The 15,999-nt window shown below is 35.3% G+C and overlaps 1 protein-coding gene across 1 annotated transcript in view; it reads left to right on the forward strand.

Moving 5' to 3' along the window:
- ABCA12 (ATP binding cassette subfamily A member 12) overlaps positions 1-15,999 on the forward strand; it is a 183,905-nt gene that overhangs the window by 105,914 nt on the left and 61,992 nt on the right. Inside the window, exons 15-22 of the mRNA XM_051848234.3 lie at positions 1,130-1,303; positions 4,734-4,898; positions 5,221-5,431; positions 6,657-6,796; positions 8,496-8,615; positions 12,342-12,432; positions 14,382-14,561; positions 15,106-15,421. Coding sequence (XP_051704194.2) covers positions 1,130-1,303; positions 4,734-4,898; positions 5,221-5,431; positions 6,657-6,796; positions 8,496-8,615; positions 12,342-12,432; positions 14,382-14,561; positions 15,106-15,421 — 1,397 coding nt within the window. The remainder of the gene's footprint in view (positions 1-1,129; positions 1,304-4,733; positions 4,899-5,220; positions 5,432-6,656; positions 6,797-8,495; positions 8,616-12,341; positions 12,433-14,381; positions 14,562-15,105; positions 15,422-15,999) is intronic.

Below are 15,999 nucleotides of genomic sequence, written 5' to 3' on the forward strand. Positions count from 1 at the left end.
AAGAGCTTTGAAGGCTTCTTTTGGAAAATGTCTGTTTACTCTTGTCATTTTAATTGGTTCCCCCATACAAAAATTAAAACTGCTCTGCCTTCACGTTTCTTACTCTCATGCTAGCAAAAAATGTTTGTTCACCTTTTTTTTTTTTTTGATTTCACATTTTGCTTATTTGAGTCTAAGAACAGCAATTAGGTTTTTGCTTTCTGAAGAGCACGTCTGTTTTAGCAAGTGAAAACACCTAAATGGAGAGTGTACAGACTTACTACTTTTAAGAAAAAATAAGAAAGAATTTCTAACTTGAATTTCATAGGCTTTTTTCTTTATTTCAACTTGGTGGCAATAGAGATAACATCTTATTTCCCATAGTCATACATCACTCTGTATAAGCATCAGTATCCATGATGGGTGATTCACATTGTTGTGTGATTCTGGCCTTTTTTTTTTTTTATCTTTGGACCCACAATATATTGTATAAGACAATTTTGAATGATCATTAAAATGAACATGAGAGAGAGAGAAACCCTCCCATTTTCTGGTTCACTCCACAAATATATCCAAAAGCTGAAGCTGGCTCAAGGCCAAAGTCAGGGGCCAAAAACTCAATCCATGTTTCCCACATGAGAGGCAAAAACTCAATTCCTTGAGCTATCACCACTGCCTCTTAGGGTCTGCATTAGCAAGAAACTGGAGTCAGAAACTAATGCCGAGAATTGAAACCAGGCACCCTGATTTGGTACATGGGTGTCTTAACTGCTAAGCTAAATGCCCATTCCAGAGAGTAAAATTTTAAAGGCAGTTTGAATATTAAACTAGTATTTTCACCAAACTCCCTCCAAACCCATTTTCTTTCTTGGTCTATCATTCATGCAAGCATTCAAGCAAGAAATCAAGGGAAAACTCAGACTGGCCACACCATCTCTTTTTTTTCTACCTTATTTCTTAACCTTTCCAGTGAACTATGGGCTCTCCACAGTTTTGTTAATAGTAATTAGTGCTTTAAATAAAAAAGTTATTGATTCTTGAAGATAATTTGTACTATTTAAAAGTTTAGAGTATGCAAAAATCCCCTGAAATGGACATGTGACCCTCAAATGATTCAAAAATGAAATATTTTTCTTCCTCCAACTTTCAGATTATTTCTCAAGTGTTCTGGTTGCATTCTTGTGAAACTAACACTACCAATCCCAAACTAGAGGATGCAATGAAGGAATTCTGTAGCCTGCCTCTTCCCGAGAGAGCCCGCCAGTCTTACCTCATCGGACTTACTCTCCTGCACTACCTGGACATTTACAACTTCACATACAAGGCAAGTTGCTGTAGGTGAAATATGTTTATGTTCATGGTTTAGTACAAAAATATTTAATTACACATCTATGCCTTCTGATACTATAGAGAATAGATTCATTTATACAGCTTTTTGGAATTATAGCATTATTTTAGAGCTAAATGGGACCTCAGAGATCATATATTGCGAATTTGCACATTTTATAGATGAGAAAACTGACATTATTGCCTTATTAACTCCATGCGCATACAAACCAGGAATTAAATTTAATATATATTGTTATTAGGGTGCGGAATACAAACACTGTAATGCTTTATTTACAGTGAATAGGCATTAATTTGGCAGGATAAAAAAATAAAGATTAGAAGAAAGTGTTTTTAAGTCAAAAACAGTTTTTGGAGGTTTCAAAATAAAGTTTGTGTTTGCTTCATCAATTTAAATAGAGACTACCATTACTTTTCCAGTAGAACAAAACAAATGGACATTATTAGGATATAGTAAAGTCAGCAGTGACTCTGTTGCAATAAACATATGCTGTATAAATGCTTTTTAATAAACAAGTGAAAGAAAATACAAATATAGAAAAATAAAACACCAATGTTCACCCAAATCTATAATTGGATTAAAGATATTTACATGTCCTTAAAACACTGAAAAAATGCTTTTCTTTTTAAAGTAAGAAAAATCCGAAACAGCATGGCTGAATTATGCTGCTGAGATATTAAAGTGAAGAGGCTGAAAATGTTTTAAGAGTAGTTTCAAATTATCCCATCTTAAGTCATCATCATCATCTCACATTTTTATTTCTGCAATTGTCTCCTAACTGGTCTTCCTTCCTCCACACTAGTCCCCCACTGCCCTGGTCACCACAAGCAGCCACAGTGATCCTTTGAAAATTTAAGTCACATTGTGTCACCTTTCTGCTCAGAACCTTTCTTTTAGCGGTTCCCCATTTTATCTAAGGAAACCTGAAATCCTACAAGGGCCCTAGTTATGTAATTACTCCCCATCTCTAAAACACCTTTTCACACTTACTTACTTCCTGGGCCCACTGCTGCTTTTGGCACCACTGCACGGGCACCCTTCTCATGGCCTTCCATTCGTTGTCACTCACCACTGACCTGCTCAGTAAGCCCCACCCTATTGGCTCTACAGCACTCCCAAACCTCCTTCCCTGTTTTTGTGTTTTCTATTACATTTTCAGAATATGCTATACTTTATTAAGGCTTTTTGTGTTTTAAGTTTATTTTCTGTCTACTCCGGCTAGTATGAAAACCTCATAAAGGCCCCTTGATTCATTGAAATATTTGTAGTGAGAATGTTCAAAATCTCTTCTGTTAGCAATTTTGAAATACAATCCAGGATTAACAGTGGTCATTATGCTCTGCAATAGATCTCTGAGACTTATGCTCCTGTGTGACTGGGGTTCTGCACCCTGTAACCACCATCTCCTCTTTCCTTGTCCTTTCCACTGAGCCTCTGGTCATGCCATTCTACTATTTTTGTGAGTTCAATTTTTTCAGATTCCACTTATAAAGTAGATTGTGCAGCATTTGTCTTGATGTGCCTGGTTTATTTCATTTAGCATAATATACTCCAGGTTTACCTATGTTGTTGCAAATGAAGATTTTCCTTCCTGTTAAAGGCAATAGAGTATTACATTATAGCCATACACCACATTTTAGTTGAACTCACTCTACCTTTGTAGGTTTCCCATATATCCAAAAGTAAAAATAATATCCAAAAAGTTTGTCCCATTTATTTTTTTTTTTGAAAAAAAAATTTTTTTTTGACAGGCAGAGTGGACAGTGAGAGAGAGAGACAGAGAGAAAGGTCTTCCTTTTGCCGTTGGTTCACCCTCCAATGGCCGCCGCGGCCCGTGTGCTGCGGCCGGCGCACCGCGCTGATCCGATGGCAGGAGCCAGGTACTTCTCCTGGTCTCCCATGGGGTGCAGGGCCCAAGCATCTGGGCCATCCTCCACTGCACTCCCTGGCCACAGCAGAGAGCTGGCCTGGAAGAGGGGCAACCGGGACAGAATCCGGCGCCCCGACCGGGACTAGAACCCGGTGTGCCGGCACCGCAAGGTGGAGGATTAGCCTAGTGAGCCATGGCGCTGGCCTGTCCCATTTATTTTTATCTGTTCTTTCTATTAAATCAAAAACTTCCTGAGTTTTTGAGATAATGCCAACTTATGCATCAATATATATCAATTGTCTTACCCATGCTAGAAATATAACATTGTCCAAATGAATGGTTTTTTTTTTGTTGTTGAATAAGTGAATGAATTAAAGGATCAAATTACTTTCAAACTTTTTTTTTTTAAGATTTATTTGATTTATTTGAAAGACAGAGTTAGAGAGAGGTAGAGAAGGAGAGAGATCTTCTATCCACTGGTTTACTCCCCAAATGGCCACAGCTGAGTGATCCAAAGCCAGGAGCCAGGAGCTTCTTCTGGATCTCCCACGTGGGTGCAGGGGCCCAAGGATTTCAGCCATCCTCTGCTGCTTTCCCAGGCATTTTAGCAAAGAAGTGGAACAGGCAGGATTCAAACCAGTGCCCATATGGGATGGCAGAATTGCAGGCCATGGTTTTAACTCGCTGCACCACAGTGCTGTCTACTTTCAAACATTTTCCATATTTCTTTCTTTGGTACATAAATATTATTGGATTAAATTAGTAAGACATAAATCACTGAACTTTTTGTCAGAGTTTTTCTTATCTTTAGGAACACATATGATATCAGAGTACATATATAAAGGAAGAATTCCATAATTGACATTTGCCTTTTTGACTTTAAAAGAATTTTTGCAGCTTACTTGAGGTATACTTCACATACTACAAATTCACTCACTTTAAGTATATAATTAAATTACTTATTTTAGTAAAAGAAAAATAGAAAACTATGCAACTATTACCACAATCTAATTCTAGAACATTTCTATCACCCCCAAAACGAAACCTTGAGTCCATCTGCAATGAGTGCTCATTCTAACCTCTAGCCCAGGCAACCTCTAATCTACTGCCTTTATTTGTAGATTTGCTTTTTGAAGAATTTTCTAGAAACTACATCAGCTCTTGTGTCTGGCTTCTTTATTTAATGTTTCTGAGTTTATATATATATATATATATTATCACATATCAGAATCTCATTTCCTTTTATTGTGAAGTAGTATTACCTTTAAAGCAAATATTTAGCTACCCGTTTATTAGGGTTATTTTTACTTTTTGGATATGATAAATAATGCTGCTATGAACAATGCATATGAAGCTTTGTGTGGACATATGTCTTCACTTCTTGTAAGCAAGTATCTAGGAATAGAATTGTCAGGTTGTATAGTAAGTTTATGTTAACTATTTAATAAACTTTTCAAAGTGATTGTACCTTTTTATATTCATATCAACAATGCATGAGGGTTTCTCTACATCAATCATTTATTTTTATTCTGTTAGGTGTTTTTTCCTAGAGAAGATCAAAAACCTGTGGAAAAAATGATAGAACTCTTCATAAGACTGAAAGAAATTCTCAATCAGATGGCTTCTGGCACACATCCGTGGCTAGACAAAATAAGATCCCTGAGACAAATGCATCTGTCCAGAAGTGTTCCGTTAACACAGGTAGAAAAGTTACCAGTAATATTTTTGCTGAAAAATTTCTTCTTTCATATTCACTTTTAAGATGAGTTGTAATTCATTTAGCTACCAATTTAACATCTTGGAAAAAATTACCTATTAAAAAACTCTTCTACTCTTGCAACATTTTTGGCCACTGAAATTGGTGAAGCTTAGCATTCTGCATTTATATTGGGGATACAAATTTTAAAGGAATCATGAAAGTTACAGATTTTTATCTCCAAATATTATCCAATTTTCTTCTTATATTTTAGTAGTATTTATAACTCCCATAATGTGAATAAATTATGGATTTTTTTTCTTACAGGCCATGTACAGAAGCAACAGAATGAGTACACCACAAGGATCATTTACTACCATCTCCCAAGCCTTGTGTTCCCAAGGAATTACCACTGATTATTTAACTGCCATGCTGCCCTCTTCCCAGAAGCCAAAAGGCAATCATACCAAGGATTTTTTGACTTACAAATTAAGTAAAGAACAAATTGCTTCGAAGTATGGAATTCCCATACATACCAGTGAGTATACTTCAAAATAAGCTCGATCGTTTGTCTTAATGACTACAAGAACATTGTCTATTCTGTCTTACCATTTTATGATAAATGAAGTAATACTTTTTTTACCAAGAATAAAAATAGAACATAGTTGTACAGCGCTTGCCACATGTCAGGCATGTTTTATAAATTAACTCATGTGCTCTCCACAGCAACCCTATGAGTTAAATTCCATAGTACATCCATCTTAGTAAGAGGAAAAGAGACACACACAGGTAAAGTAACTTGGCACAGTCATCAACTTGAAAGTATAGCCTTAGAGCTGTCATTTAATTCCAGACAGTATGCTGGAAGCCTATCCTCTTAACCACAATACTATATAGTCATGAGTCCTTTAACAATAGAGGTATATTCAATAAACATGTGCTGAGACGATTTTGTTGTTGTGCAAACACAATAGAGTGTATTTACATAAACTAAGAAAGCCATGACATCATTGGGTGGTATAATCTTATGGGATCATTCTTATCTATGCAAGCAGACATTGACAAAAACATTAAGTGGTGTATGACTATATTTAGTATTTGTTAGTCTTAACTACTATGCCTTTTTTGCCAGTAGATAATTTTAAAAAACTTGCTTTGAATCTGTTTGGTCAATATTTTTTGCTTAGAAATTTATATCAGATATAGCAGAATTGCATGAATATAGCAGGACTATAAGCATTTAGTGACACATCAAAGCCATTAACTTACTCCATAAACTTTGAGATTAAAATGTGATTAGTGGAGCTCCTCCAGATATATGGATGCTTAATAGAGTGATTGGATTGACTAATTTATTCATCTTTTTATTCATTCAACAAACATTTATTGAACCACTCTTGTAACTGGTACTGTCCCAGTAGTAGGTTTCCATGCATTTTTAGAAAATTAAATGGCAGAAATGGATATGGGTTAGTGATATGATCAGTGATAGAAATAGGTTATGTTGGAAGCAATCTGAAAGAGATTTTTAATCTTAATGGTCTTATCTCATCTTGGAAAAAATATCCACCACTTATCCTAGGCTTGCTTATTTCTCATCTCAAAAAGATTTGTTACTATGCTTTCTTACTTTGATACCAGGCGGCTATAAAGGAAGAGCTACATCAAGTGTTTTGGGAGTAATAATAATAAGCTCATTTACCATGAGGAAATACACTTGAAATACATCTATTACATGGATTTGTTTCACTTTTTCTTCTCAGCACCATTTTGCTTCTCCCTTTATAAAGACATCATTAATATGCCAGCTGGACCTGTGATTTGGGCTTTCCTGAAACCTATGTTGTTGGGAAAGATTTTATATGCCCCATATAACCCAATTACAAAGGCAATCATGGAAAAGGTATGACTAATATAATGTAAAGTTTTATTTTCAGCATTAAAGTGATTACTGAAGTAGTCAACTTCTAGACTTACTTTTGCTGACTTTATTATCTTTGTATCTTACCTACTATCATTATTACTCTTGGTTTTCTGAAACTCTTAATTCTCAACTTCTGCCATCGATGTGGCAGTGTAGAATGAGTTGCAGATGTTTGAAGAGAAATGAACCATGCTGACCTTTGAGAATGAGGTTAATCAAAACAAGACTTTAGATTTTTCAATTTATCTCAAAAACTGTAAAAGTTTTCTAGAACTGACACATAACTTTCAAATAATGGCAACAAAAAAAAATAAGGCGGGCTCATTATTTAACTGGTTTAAACAAAACAATCCCTGAAGAATGGATTCTTCACTTCATATTTGGTTGTACAATTTAATATCTCATATAAAATATGAGTATAGATAAAGACATCAATTATATTTCTCATCAACTTCATTTAGCCATAATAGCATTTCTCTCTCACTTTTAAAATTGGCCTTACATATTTGAATTACAAACCTAATGCTTTTAAAATTAGAGTGAAAAATGAAAAAAAATCTGCTTTACAATTACTTGGTCATTCAATTATTGTTTATGTGAACATAACATTTTAGGTCTGTATAAAAGTGGACAAGAAGCTAACAGTGAATGTTCTTTAATTTTACTGCTTTGGATGCAACACCTTATTTGCTTTATTAACTATACACTTCTATGAAATTTCACACAAATGAAGTCATACACATGCTTATTTTCTAAGACACTCTTTTTTTTTCCTTTTGTGCTTGGCTCTCACCTCTGCTTTTTCCCCTTTCTTCTTCCTACTCTTCCCTTTAACATCTTGGTATTCAAAAATGCATATTTCTATAATATCATTCCTCTAATCCCTTATAGATTATTATACTGTACACATATTCATATAGCAAGTTCTTGAGTCATTGTTTGCACTATTAAAATGAGGTTGCATTACAATTATTTTCTACATATTGCTTTTTTCACAAAAGAATACTTTGTAGAAATTTTTGCAACCTAAAAATACAGTTTAATTCATTATTTTTGAAGATTTCAATTTGTATTTTTGTAATATGGAATTCTCTCATTTAATCCTGAGTTGTTGGGCATTCACTTTGTTTCTAGTGTTTGCTTGTTTGTTTTTTGCTAATGCAAACCATGTGACCACAAATAATCTTGTGAATATAGTTTTGCATAGTGGTGTTTTTATTTCAAAGTAATGAATTTTCAGGATTGAGAGACTGAAGGATACTGTAGTTTATTTTGATAGCTGTTGTCAGATTGCTTTCCACAAAAGACTAATATATCTGTTCCCACCAGCATAGTATGAACTACTTGAACTAGGGTATTTCTTTAGTGTTAAAATTAAGTGTGGGTAAAATGAAGAAGTTGTGAGAACTCCAGAAGGCATGCATTCATTTTGGCTGTAAATTTATTTTGGACTTGAAGCAAACCCTACATTTTCCAAAATTTTTATAAATGATCTTAATCTTAGAAAAGCTGTCATTTAGAACTTTTGACCATGTGGAAAATTCCTTTTTTTTTTTCTTTTTTACTAACGCTACTATTTATAACTTTTTTAAGTTATGTAACAAAACAGTAAGATACTTTTTTATAATACAGGAAAAATACTAATGGACTAGATTTCTTTTGTTTCTTTGTCTTTAAGTCTAATGTAACTCTGAGGCAGCTGGCAGAATTAAGAGAAAAATCTCAGGAGTGGATGGATAAGTCGCCAATTTTCATGAATTCCTTCCATCTGTTAAACCAAGCAATTCCAATGCTCCAGGTAAGAGATGGCTTTGTCATTCACCATAGAAGGAATTATAATTTTTTGAGATTTTAATCTCCTTCATTATCTGAATGGGCAGGTAGTAACTTAGAATCCATATTCAGCAGATTAAAACTGCCTCTTCTCCAGAGATCAGATGTGAGATAGGAGAAAGGATCTGTCACTCAACATCCTCTATCACCCTCACCTCTCCTGTTGCAGCTCCTCAGTCTGTGGTTTAGAGATAAAACATTTTACAACTTAAACTGGTGATACATCTACTGAATCAGTTTTCCAAAAGTAAAATCTTACAATAATAGGTTTATGTTATTCATTTCTCTCTTTTAAATTATGTTTTGCTACATTCACTGGACTAGAATTTCTAAAATACCAATATTCTGTAGACTTCTTTGGTTTATATATGACATATATTACCAAATTACAAATTTATTTTAACATATTATACAATGGTGTTCTCATCAAGTGTATGTCAAGCTCAAGGCCACATAAGCCTTTGTCATTTCTGGCAAAAGTATTCTAACAGATTGACCCTTTCAAAATTTAGTCCTAATTAATCCTTATGCTCACTCTAGGTTAAAGGTCTGACAACTCAGAAATTCAACTGAATTTCAACTGAAATTCAATGAAGATTGGTTGAAAAGTGTGACTTACAATTCTTATAAAAGATTCAGGGTGTTCTGAAGATGCTGCAACTAGCATGGGGGAAATGTCCCCCAAAACAAAGCAATTGACAAGTAAAATTCAAGCATCAGAGTTAGCTTAGTTATGGATGGGAGAATTGAAATTTGGCAAGGCCAGCGCTGCAGCTCAATAGGTTAATCCTCCGCCTAAGGCGCCGGCACACGGGGTTCTATTCCCGGTCGGAGCGCCAGATTCTGTCCCGGTCACTCTTCTTCCTGTCCAACTCTGCTGTGGCCCGGGAATGCAGTGGAGGATGGCCCAAGTGCTTGGGCCCTGCACCCGCATGGGAGACCAGGAGAAGCACCTGGCTCCTAGCTTCGGATCAGCGCAGTGCACAGGCCACAGCGGCCATTGGAGGTTGAACCAATGGCAAAGGAAGACCTTTCTCTCTGTCTCTCTCTCTCACTGTCCACTCTGCCTGTCAAAACAAAACAAAACAAAAAAAAAAAGAAATTTGGCAACAATGATGATAACCAAAGAGAGGCCCTTGGAAAACTGATGAAGCCCTATAACTTTTAGGAAAAAAAAAATCCTTCTTTATATCAAGAAGTTAAACATATGAGTTGAATTAAGGCTGTTGTATCACAAAATTGTCTGAACAATTGCATTGTAAAGATGCTTTACTCAGTCTGTTTTCATGATCAATTAGTGTAATTATAATTACAACCTAAATTTTATTATAAAAAAACACAAAATAAGTTTCTAAAATAGAATTAATCCATTTAATAAATATAAAATAGAAAAAAAAACTTCTCCTTAAATATCTTCCCTGCAATTTACTATTACATTTTGGTTCTAATTTTAAGGATACTCCATTTAAATGACCTTTTGGAGTAAGTTTCAGAAAACAAAGCCTCCTTAGATAGTACTTTATTGACATATGTACTTCCCTAAATGTAAGATTGCCCTGTTCTCCTAAAAATTTTTTTCTGTGAAGAGGAAAAATAAAGTTACATACTATTTTAGTAAGGAAATTTTTTTATCTAAAGTAGTGAGTTAAGAAAGGACATGCTTTTTATATGATTGCTCCAGAGTACATTTTCTAGAATCTCTGTGACCATGTTCATAAAGGGAGCATTATCTGATGTACATATCTTTGTTCTATTGTAGATTTAAATAAATTATTATTGTTTTTTGTTATTGAGCAAAATGTTAGGTAAATATGTACAGAATTTGAAAAGCCAACCTTTCCAGACCTGGTTCTCCACTGTGAGCCCTTAGGCAAACAACTTATAGTACTTGAGTTGCAGTTTATGAATCTCTAAAATGAGACCATTGATAGTTACTTCACAGACTTGCAAGGACCATGTGTTTGGAAGCATTTAGAAATTGGTGTATTACATACCATGGGTTAGACTATAAAAGAAATAATGAAAGAATGGATCATCTCTGAATTGCAACTAGCATCATGCTTTGCTTGTTAGTAATAACCTGATTCAAATTTTCCAGGACACACAAGTCAATTCCTGGTAAATAGATTTTAAAGGACTCTATTATCATGGCATGTAGCTCTATGGCATTCATCAGTCTGCATGCTACAAGCTACTTGTAGAACCCTCAAAAGCTATGGAACTAGCAAATTAATCTTATTTATATATGTTCTGTAATATATATTATTCTTAATTATTCATCTCTATGTTCATAAAACAAAAGAAATTGGTAAGTATGAGTAATGAGTGGTACTCAACTGTGCTCTGAAAGGAAAACCAATGGAAGCCTAGCTCACATAAAAACACAGCCATGAAATTACATCTCAGATAAATAAACATTCCTTTAATTCAATTGAATTCCCTCTCTTCATCTTTCTCTTTGGCCCTTTTTATTACTTGTGTGTACTTTGGAAAACTTAAATATCTTCTTTAGCACTAGCTTTGTCACCTATAGTATTTATTTAAATATGTTGTTGAAAACTAAATGAGAAAGTCAAATTAAATTCTAGAAGATAGGCCGGTGCCATGGCTCACTTGGCTAATCCTCTGCTTGCGGCGCCGGCACCCTGCGTTCTAGTCCCGGTTGGGGCACCGGGTTCTAGTCCAGGTTGCTCCTCTTCCAGTCCAGCTATCTTCTGTGGCCCAGGGGGCCAGTGGAGGATGGCCCAAGTGCTTGGGCCCTGCACCCTCATGGGAGACCAGGAGGAAGCACCTGGCTCCTGGCTTCAGATCGGTGTAGCGCTGGCCGTAGCAGCCATTTGTGTAGTGAACCAATGGAAGGAAGACCTTTCTCTCTGTCTCTCTCACTGTCTAACTCTGCCTGTCAAAAAACAAAAAAAAGAAAAAAATTCTAGAAGATAGTATCCTGCACATAGTAAGAGCTCAATAAAGAGTAGCAATTAGTTCTTCCACAGTGATAGAAATTATATCTCCTAATTTGGAAGATAGCTATGAAAGTCTTTATATTTTAAAGCTACTTTTTTAGAAAGTCACATTTCCTTGAATATGGACTAATTTAAATTTTGCCATCAGTTTATTTCTCCATGTTCATGCATTTGCACTTATAATAACATGATATTATGAGAACATTGATTGATTATTTTGATGAGATGAGTCATTCATCCCCACCTTATTGAAAGGTAACCTGGAGCTGGAAAAGGTGGGGTACTGGGAAGAAGGAGAACTAGAATATAAATAAGTTGTGATGTCAAAATCTGTAGACTTCAGAAATTGTTTTTATGTGTTCCATTTGAACAAAATTCAAACATGAACCTTACCATTGTGTATTGCGTACTGTAAAAAGAGGAATGTAATACTCATGAAGAAAAAATCTGTGCAATTGTATATAATATCCTAATACTGATAATTATGTTCACATCTGGCTTCTTTAGATGTTAACCAATTTGTGTCCATAGGCAAAAATCCAGTCTTTCAAGATATTACTAGTTGTGCACCATGCCTTTCCCAAGGATTTGTACATTGGCCTTTGGAGGAAAGTGCATTGATAATGCTCAGTGGTGGTTACTTCAATTCTTGTGGTGGTTGTTAGAGAGACATAATAAACCTTGTTTTCTTCTTGTGTTGTAATAGATTTCCTCTTATTATTTGTTAGAATACTCTGAGGAACCCCTTTGTGCAAGTTTTTGTGAAGTTCTCCGTGGGACTTGATGCTGTGGAGCTTTTGAAGCAGATAGATGAGCTTGGTGAGCCCTGGTTCATGAAACTTTTGTTCACTAGTTATGTCAGAAATGGGAAGAACACTGTCCCCTGGGAGAAATTCTTTTTTTATTTCCTCAATATTTAGTTGATAGCAACTTACTCAAAAGAAAAGCAAGACTCTGAATATTTTGTTCTATCTTCTTCCCAGTTAGTTGTACAATTACAAGTACTAATGCAAATTTGGACTCTCAATGTCTGTAGTTAGTTTCAGTAATTATACTGCAGTGTACATCATGTAAATTCAGGTTTTTCTTCAATCATGCATAGGTAATGAGAAGTAAGGACACACTTTTTTACAGGTGCTTCATAAAAAGCAAGTCCTTATAGACAAGACATGATGAAATGATTTATTTTTGGTTACATTTAACATTTTATCTCTACTGGCTTCAGTAATCACTTGACTAACCCAGAATGTAACTGGGTTGCAGAGGTCTGTAAAGAGGTAACAGAGTTAGCAAAAGCAAGACAAAGGCAATGGGAGTACTCAAAAGTAAATAGCCATACATCAGTATTCAAGGTTGGGTCTTCCTCCCATGGTCATTTAAAAGGAGTTGGCTGCTGAGGATCAAAGGAAGCTGTCTGAACTTGTGCATCCCCACCTTCAACGGAAGGGATGCAAGACATCTAATTCACTCTGTGTCTGATTCACTGTTGCTATGCAACCACGGGTATGAGGAAAGGATTGAGCGCATCAGAATTTGGCAGCAGTAGAGCAAATGGCCCCTCCTCCTCAGCACTGCTGGGACATAAATGACTTGGGTTAGAAACCAGGAGGTAGGAATTATGCCTACATTTGTATGGAACATCACTGTGCCCATTTTTTTGAAAGCTGATCCAGTTTGATGAAAGAAAAGTGCTAATGGATTTATTCTCTAAAATATTATTTAGGTAAGGGATCATTTGATAAAAATATCAGGGATGAACTACAAAATTCTCATAGAACTTGGCATTCCTAATTTTTGAAACAGAAAGATAAGCTTAGAATTTAAAACATGATTAAAATGAACGCAGTAGTGACACTTTGTGTATGTATTATGCATTATATATATATATATATGTTATATAAGATACATACATTGTAACTTGGTGTCTAAGAGGTTGTAGAGTTCAAACATGGGGGCACTGTATCCCTAAAGCCTGTCTTCTGTCTACCAGCGTTTCTAAAGAATCCTCTGGTGTCGTGTTGATTTCTGTGGCCGCTGGAGGCCGCTGTTCAACTACAATTTACCCCTCCCCCACCAACATCTACATCAAGTAAAATATTTCACTTTAAATTCTAATAAGAAATGCATTTTAGATGTTGATCTCTGTGAGAAATTTAGTCTTTTTTTTTTTTTTTTTTTGGACAGTGTAAGAAACATGTTTGGGTTAGGGTGCTGTGAGGAGGGATTTCTGATATTCACAGGCTTCTTGGTATTCATGATGATCAAATCAGTAAAAATTTAAGTGGCCAAATGAATTGTTAACTTGCATTTTTATTTTTACCCTTTGTCCCAGTTGATTTTCTCACAAGGAATCATGAAATTGAAGAGCAATTAAATTCTCTCTCTTCCAGAGTAATTACTAAAATAAAATCTTGATCATTTTGTTTGGATTAATATAGATATCAATAGAAGTAATACAATAATGATTTAAATCACACAATATTAGAAAGTTGCAACTATATAGCATAAAGCCTCAGATCTCTTAAGTGTTTCTGATGCACACCTTATCAAATGACATAGTTTATTTATTCTACAGATTCAATATAGACTTTCCTCTGTTTCAATTGTCCTTTCACATTCCCTGTGCAGACATTGCTGTCTTATCTATTCTCAATGTTACCACTGGTTTGTCATTTTCTTTTTAACTATATTTAGATGGATTTTTTTAAAAAAATATGCATTTGTACTTTGTAATGTGTTTTTTAACCCCTTTTGGTTTGTTTCTTTAGATATTCTGCGGCTGAAATTAGAAAACAACATTGACATCATTGATCAGCTTAACACACTATCTTCTCTGACAGTAAATATTTCCTCTTGTGTATTGTATGACCGTATTCAAGCATTAGAAACCATAGATGAAATGGAGAGAGAGGCTAAAAGGCTCTCTAAAAGCAATGAACTCTTTGGAAGTAAGTGTTTCTCTTTGTGCTAAAATTGGCCAAATTTTTTCTTACCTCTTTTAAACAGAGCTCAGAAGAGTAGTGTAGGGGTCACTGCTCCTTCTGATGTCTTTAGAAATGAGAATCTTTCATGTAGTCAACCAACCCTATTGTCTAAGTACAGGGGTTCTTCAACATATGTCTAATTTCTTTGGTGTAATTAAAATTAAGAATGTAAAAGACTACACATTCACAGGGTAAAGTTGAGTCCATTTTCATAATCAGTCAAGATTATTCATTTAAAAGTGTGGGTTTTTATAATTTTAATAAGTGGCTTAGGGTGATGTATGTGATCTGGTCACTTAGTTTGTGATTATACTCTCAAACCCCAGCTTTGACTTGCTGAGGTTGACAACTCTAATTAACCATCCTTTCTGTAAATTAGGAGCCTGAACCTACTGTCATGTTACTAACTCAATCAACTGTTTGGCTGCCCCCTATGTGTACCCTATAAACAATGAATAATGCCAGCCATAAAATAACCTTTCTGCTGTTGTTGCTATTTTATCTTTAGGTGTTATTTTTAAGCTTCCCTCTAACAGAAGCCGGCACAGAGGCTATGACTCTGAAAATATCTTTCTTCCTCCTGTCATAAAATATACCATCCGCATGAGCCTCAAGACTGCACAGACCACACGAAGCCTAAGAACCAAGATCTGGGCCCCGGGGCCACACAACTCTCCATCACACAATCAGATCTATGGCAGGGCTTTTGTTTATTTACAGGATAGTATTGAAAGAGCAATCATTGAATTGAAAACTGGCAGAAACTCTCAGGAAATAGCAGTTCAAGTTCAGGCAATTCCTTATCCATGCTTCATGAAAGACAAGTAAGTTTGCAGACTTTGTGTTAACTCATCAACCACTTTTCTGAGACCTGAGTTCTGCTCATTTATACTGATATATCAAGTGAAAGAGACAATGCTTAGTAAACATTTGCCATATACTTGGTACCTGGGATGGAAGATGCCTGAATATTTCTTCAAAGAAGAAAATACAGCATTCTGCCTTTTAATAGGTGTACGACCATAATGCCTTTCATATATAAATAGAAAGTCTATTGCATTCAAAGTGCTTTTCATATATTATTTTGTTTGCCCCACCCAACAACCTCATAATTGGGAGCAGAAATTATCATCCATGCTTTTCAGATGAAACTGAAATTCAAAAAGGCCACGACCAAACCTAAAATATGTAAGCAGTTGGAAGAAACATTACAGGGGAGATATTATTAATAAGGGCCTTTGTCTAATGCTAGATCCAGAACTGCGTTGAGATTGGATCTAGATCATGACAAAATTCATTTCACGAGTATTCTTTAATTGTTTACCCCATGCCAAATGGTTTCTCAGGAAACAAACAAACAAGTTGAATAGGGCCCCAACTCCAACTGTGTCCCCACCAAAAA

This window comes from Oryctolagus cuniculus, chromosome 3 (genome assembly GCF_051225735.1).
Source record: "Oryctolagus cuniculus isolate XC-2025 breed Fujian yellow rabbit chromosome 3, ASM5122573v1, whole genome shotgun sequence".
NCBI classification, from domain to species: Eukaryota; Metazoa; Chordata; class Mammalia; order Lagomorpha; family Leporidae; genus Oryctolagus; species Oryctolagus cuniculus.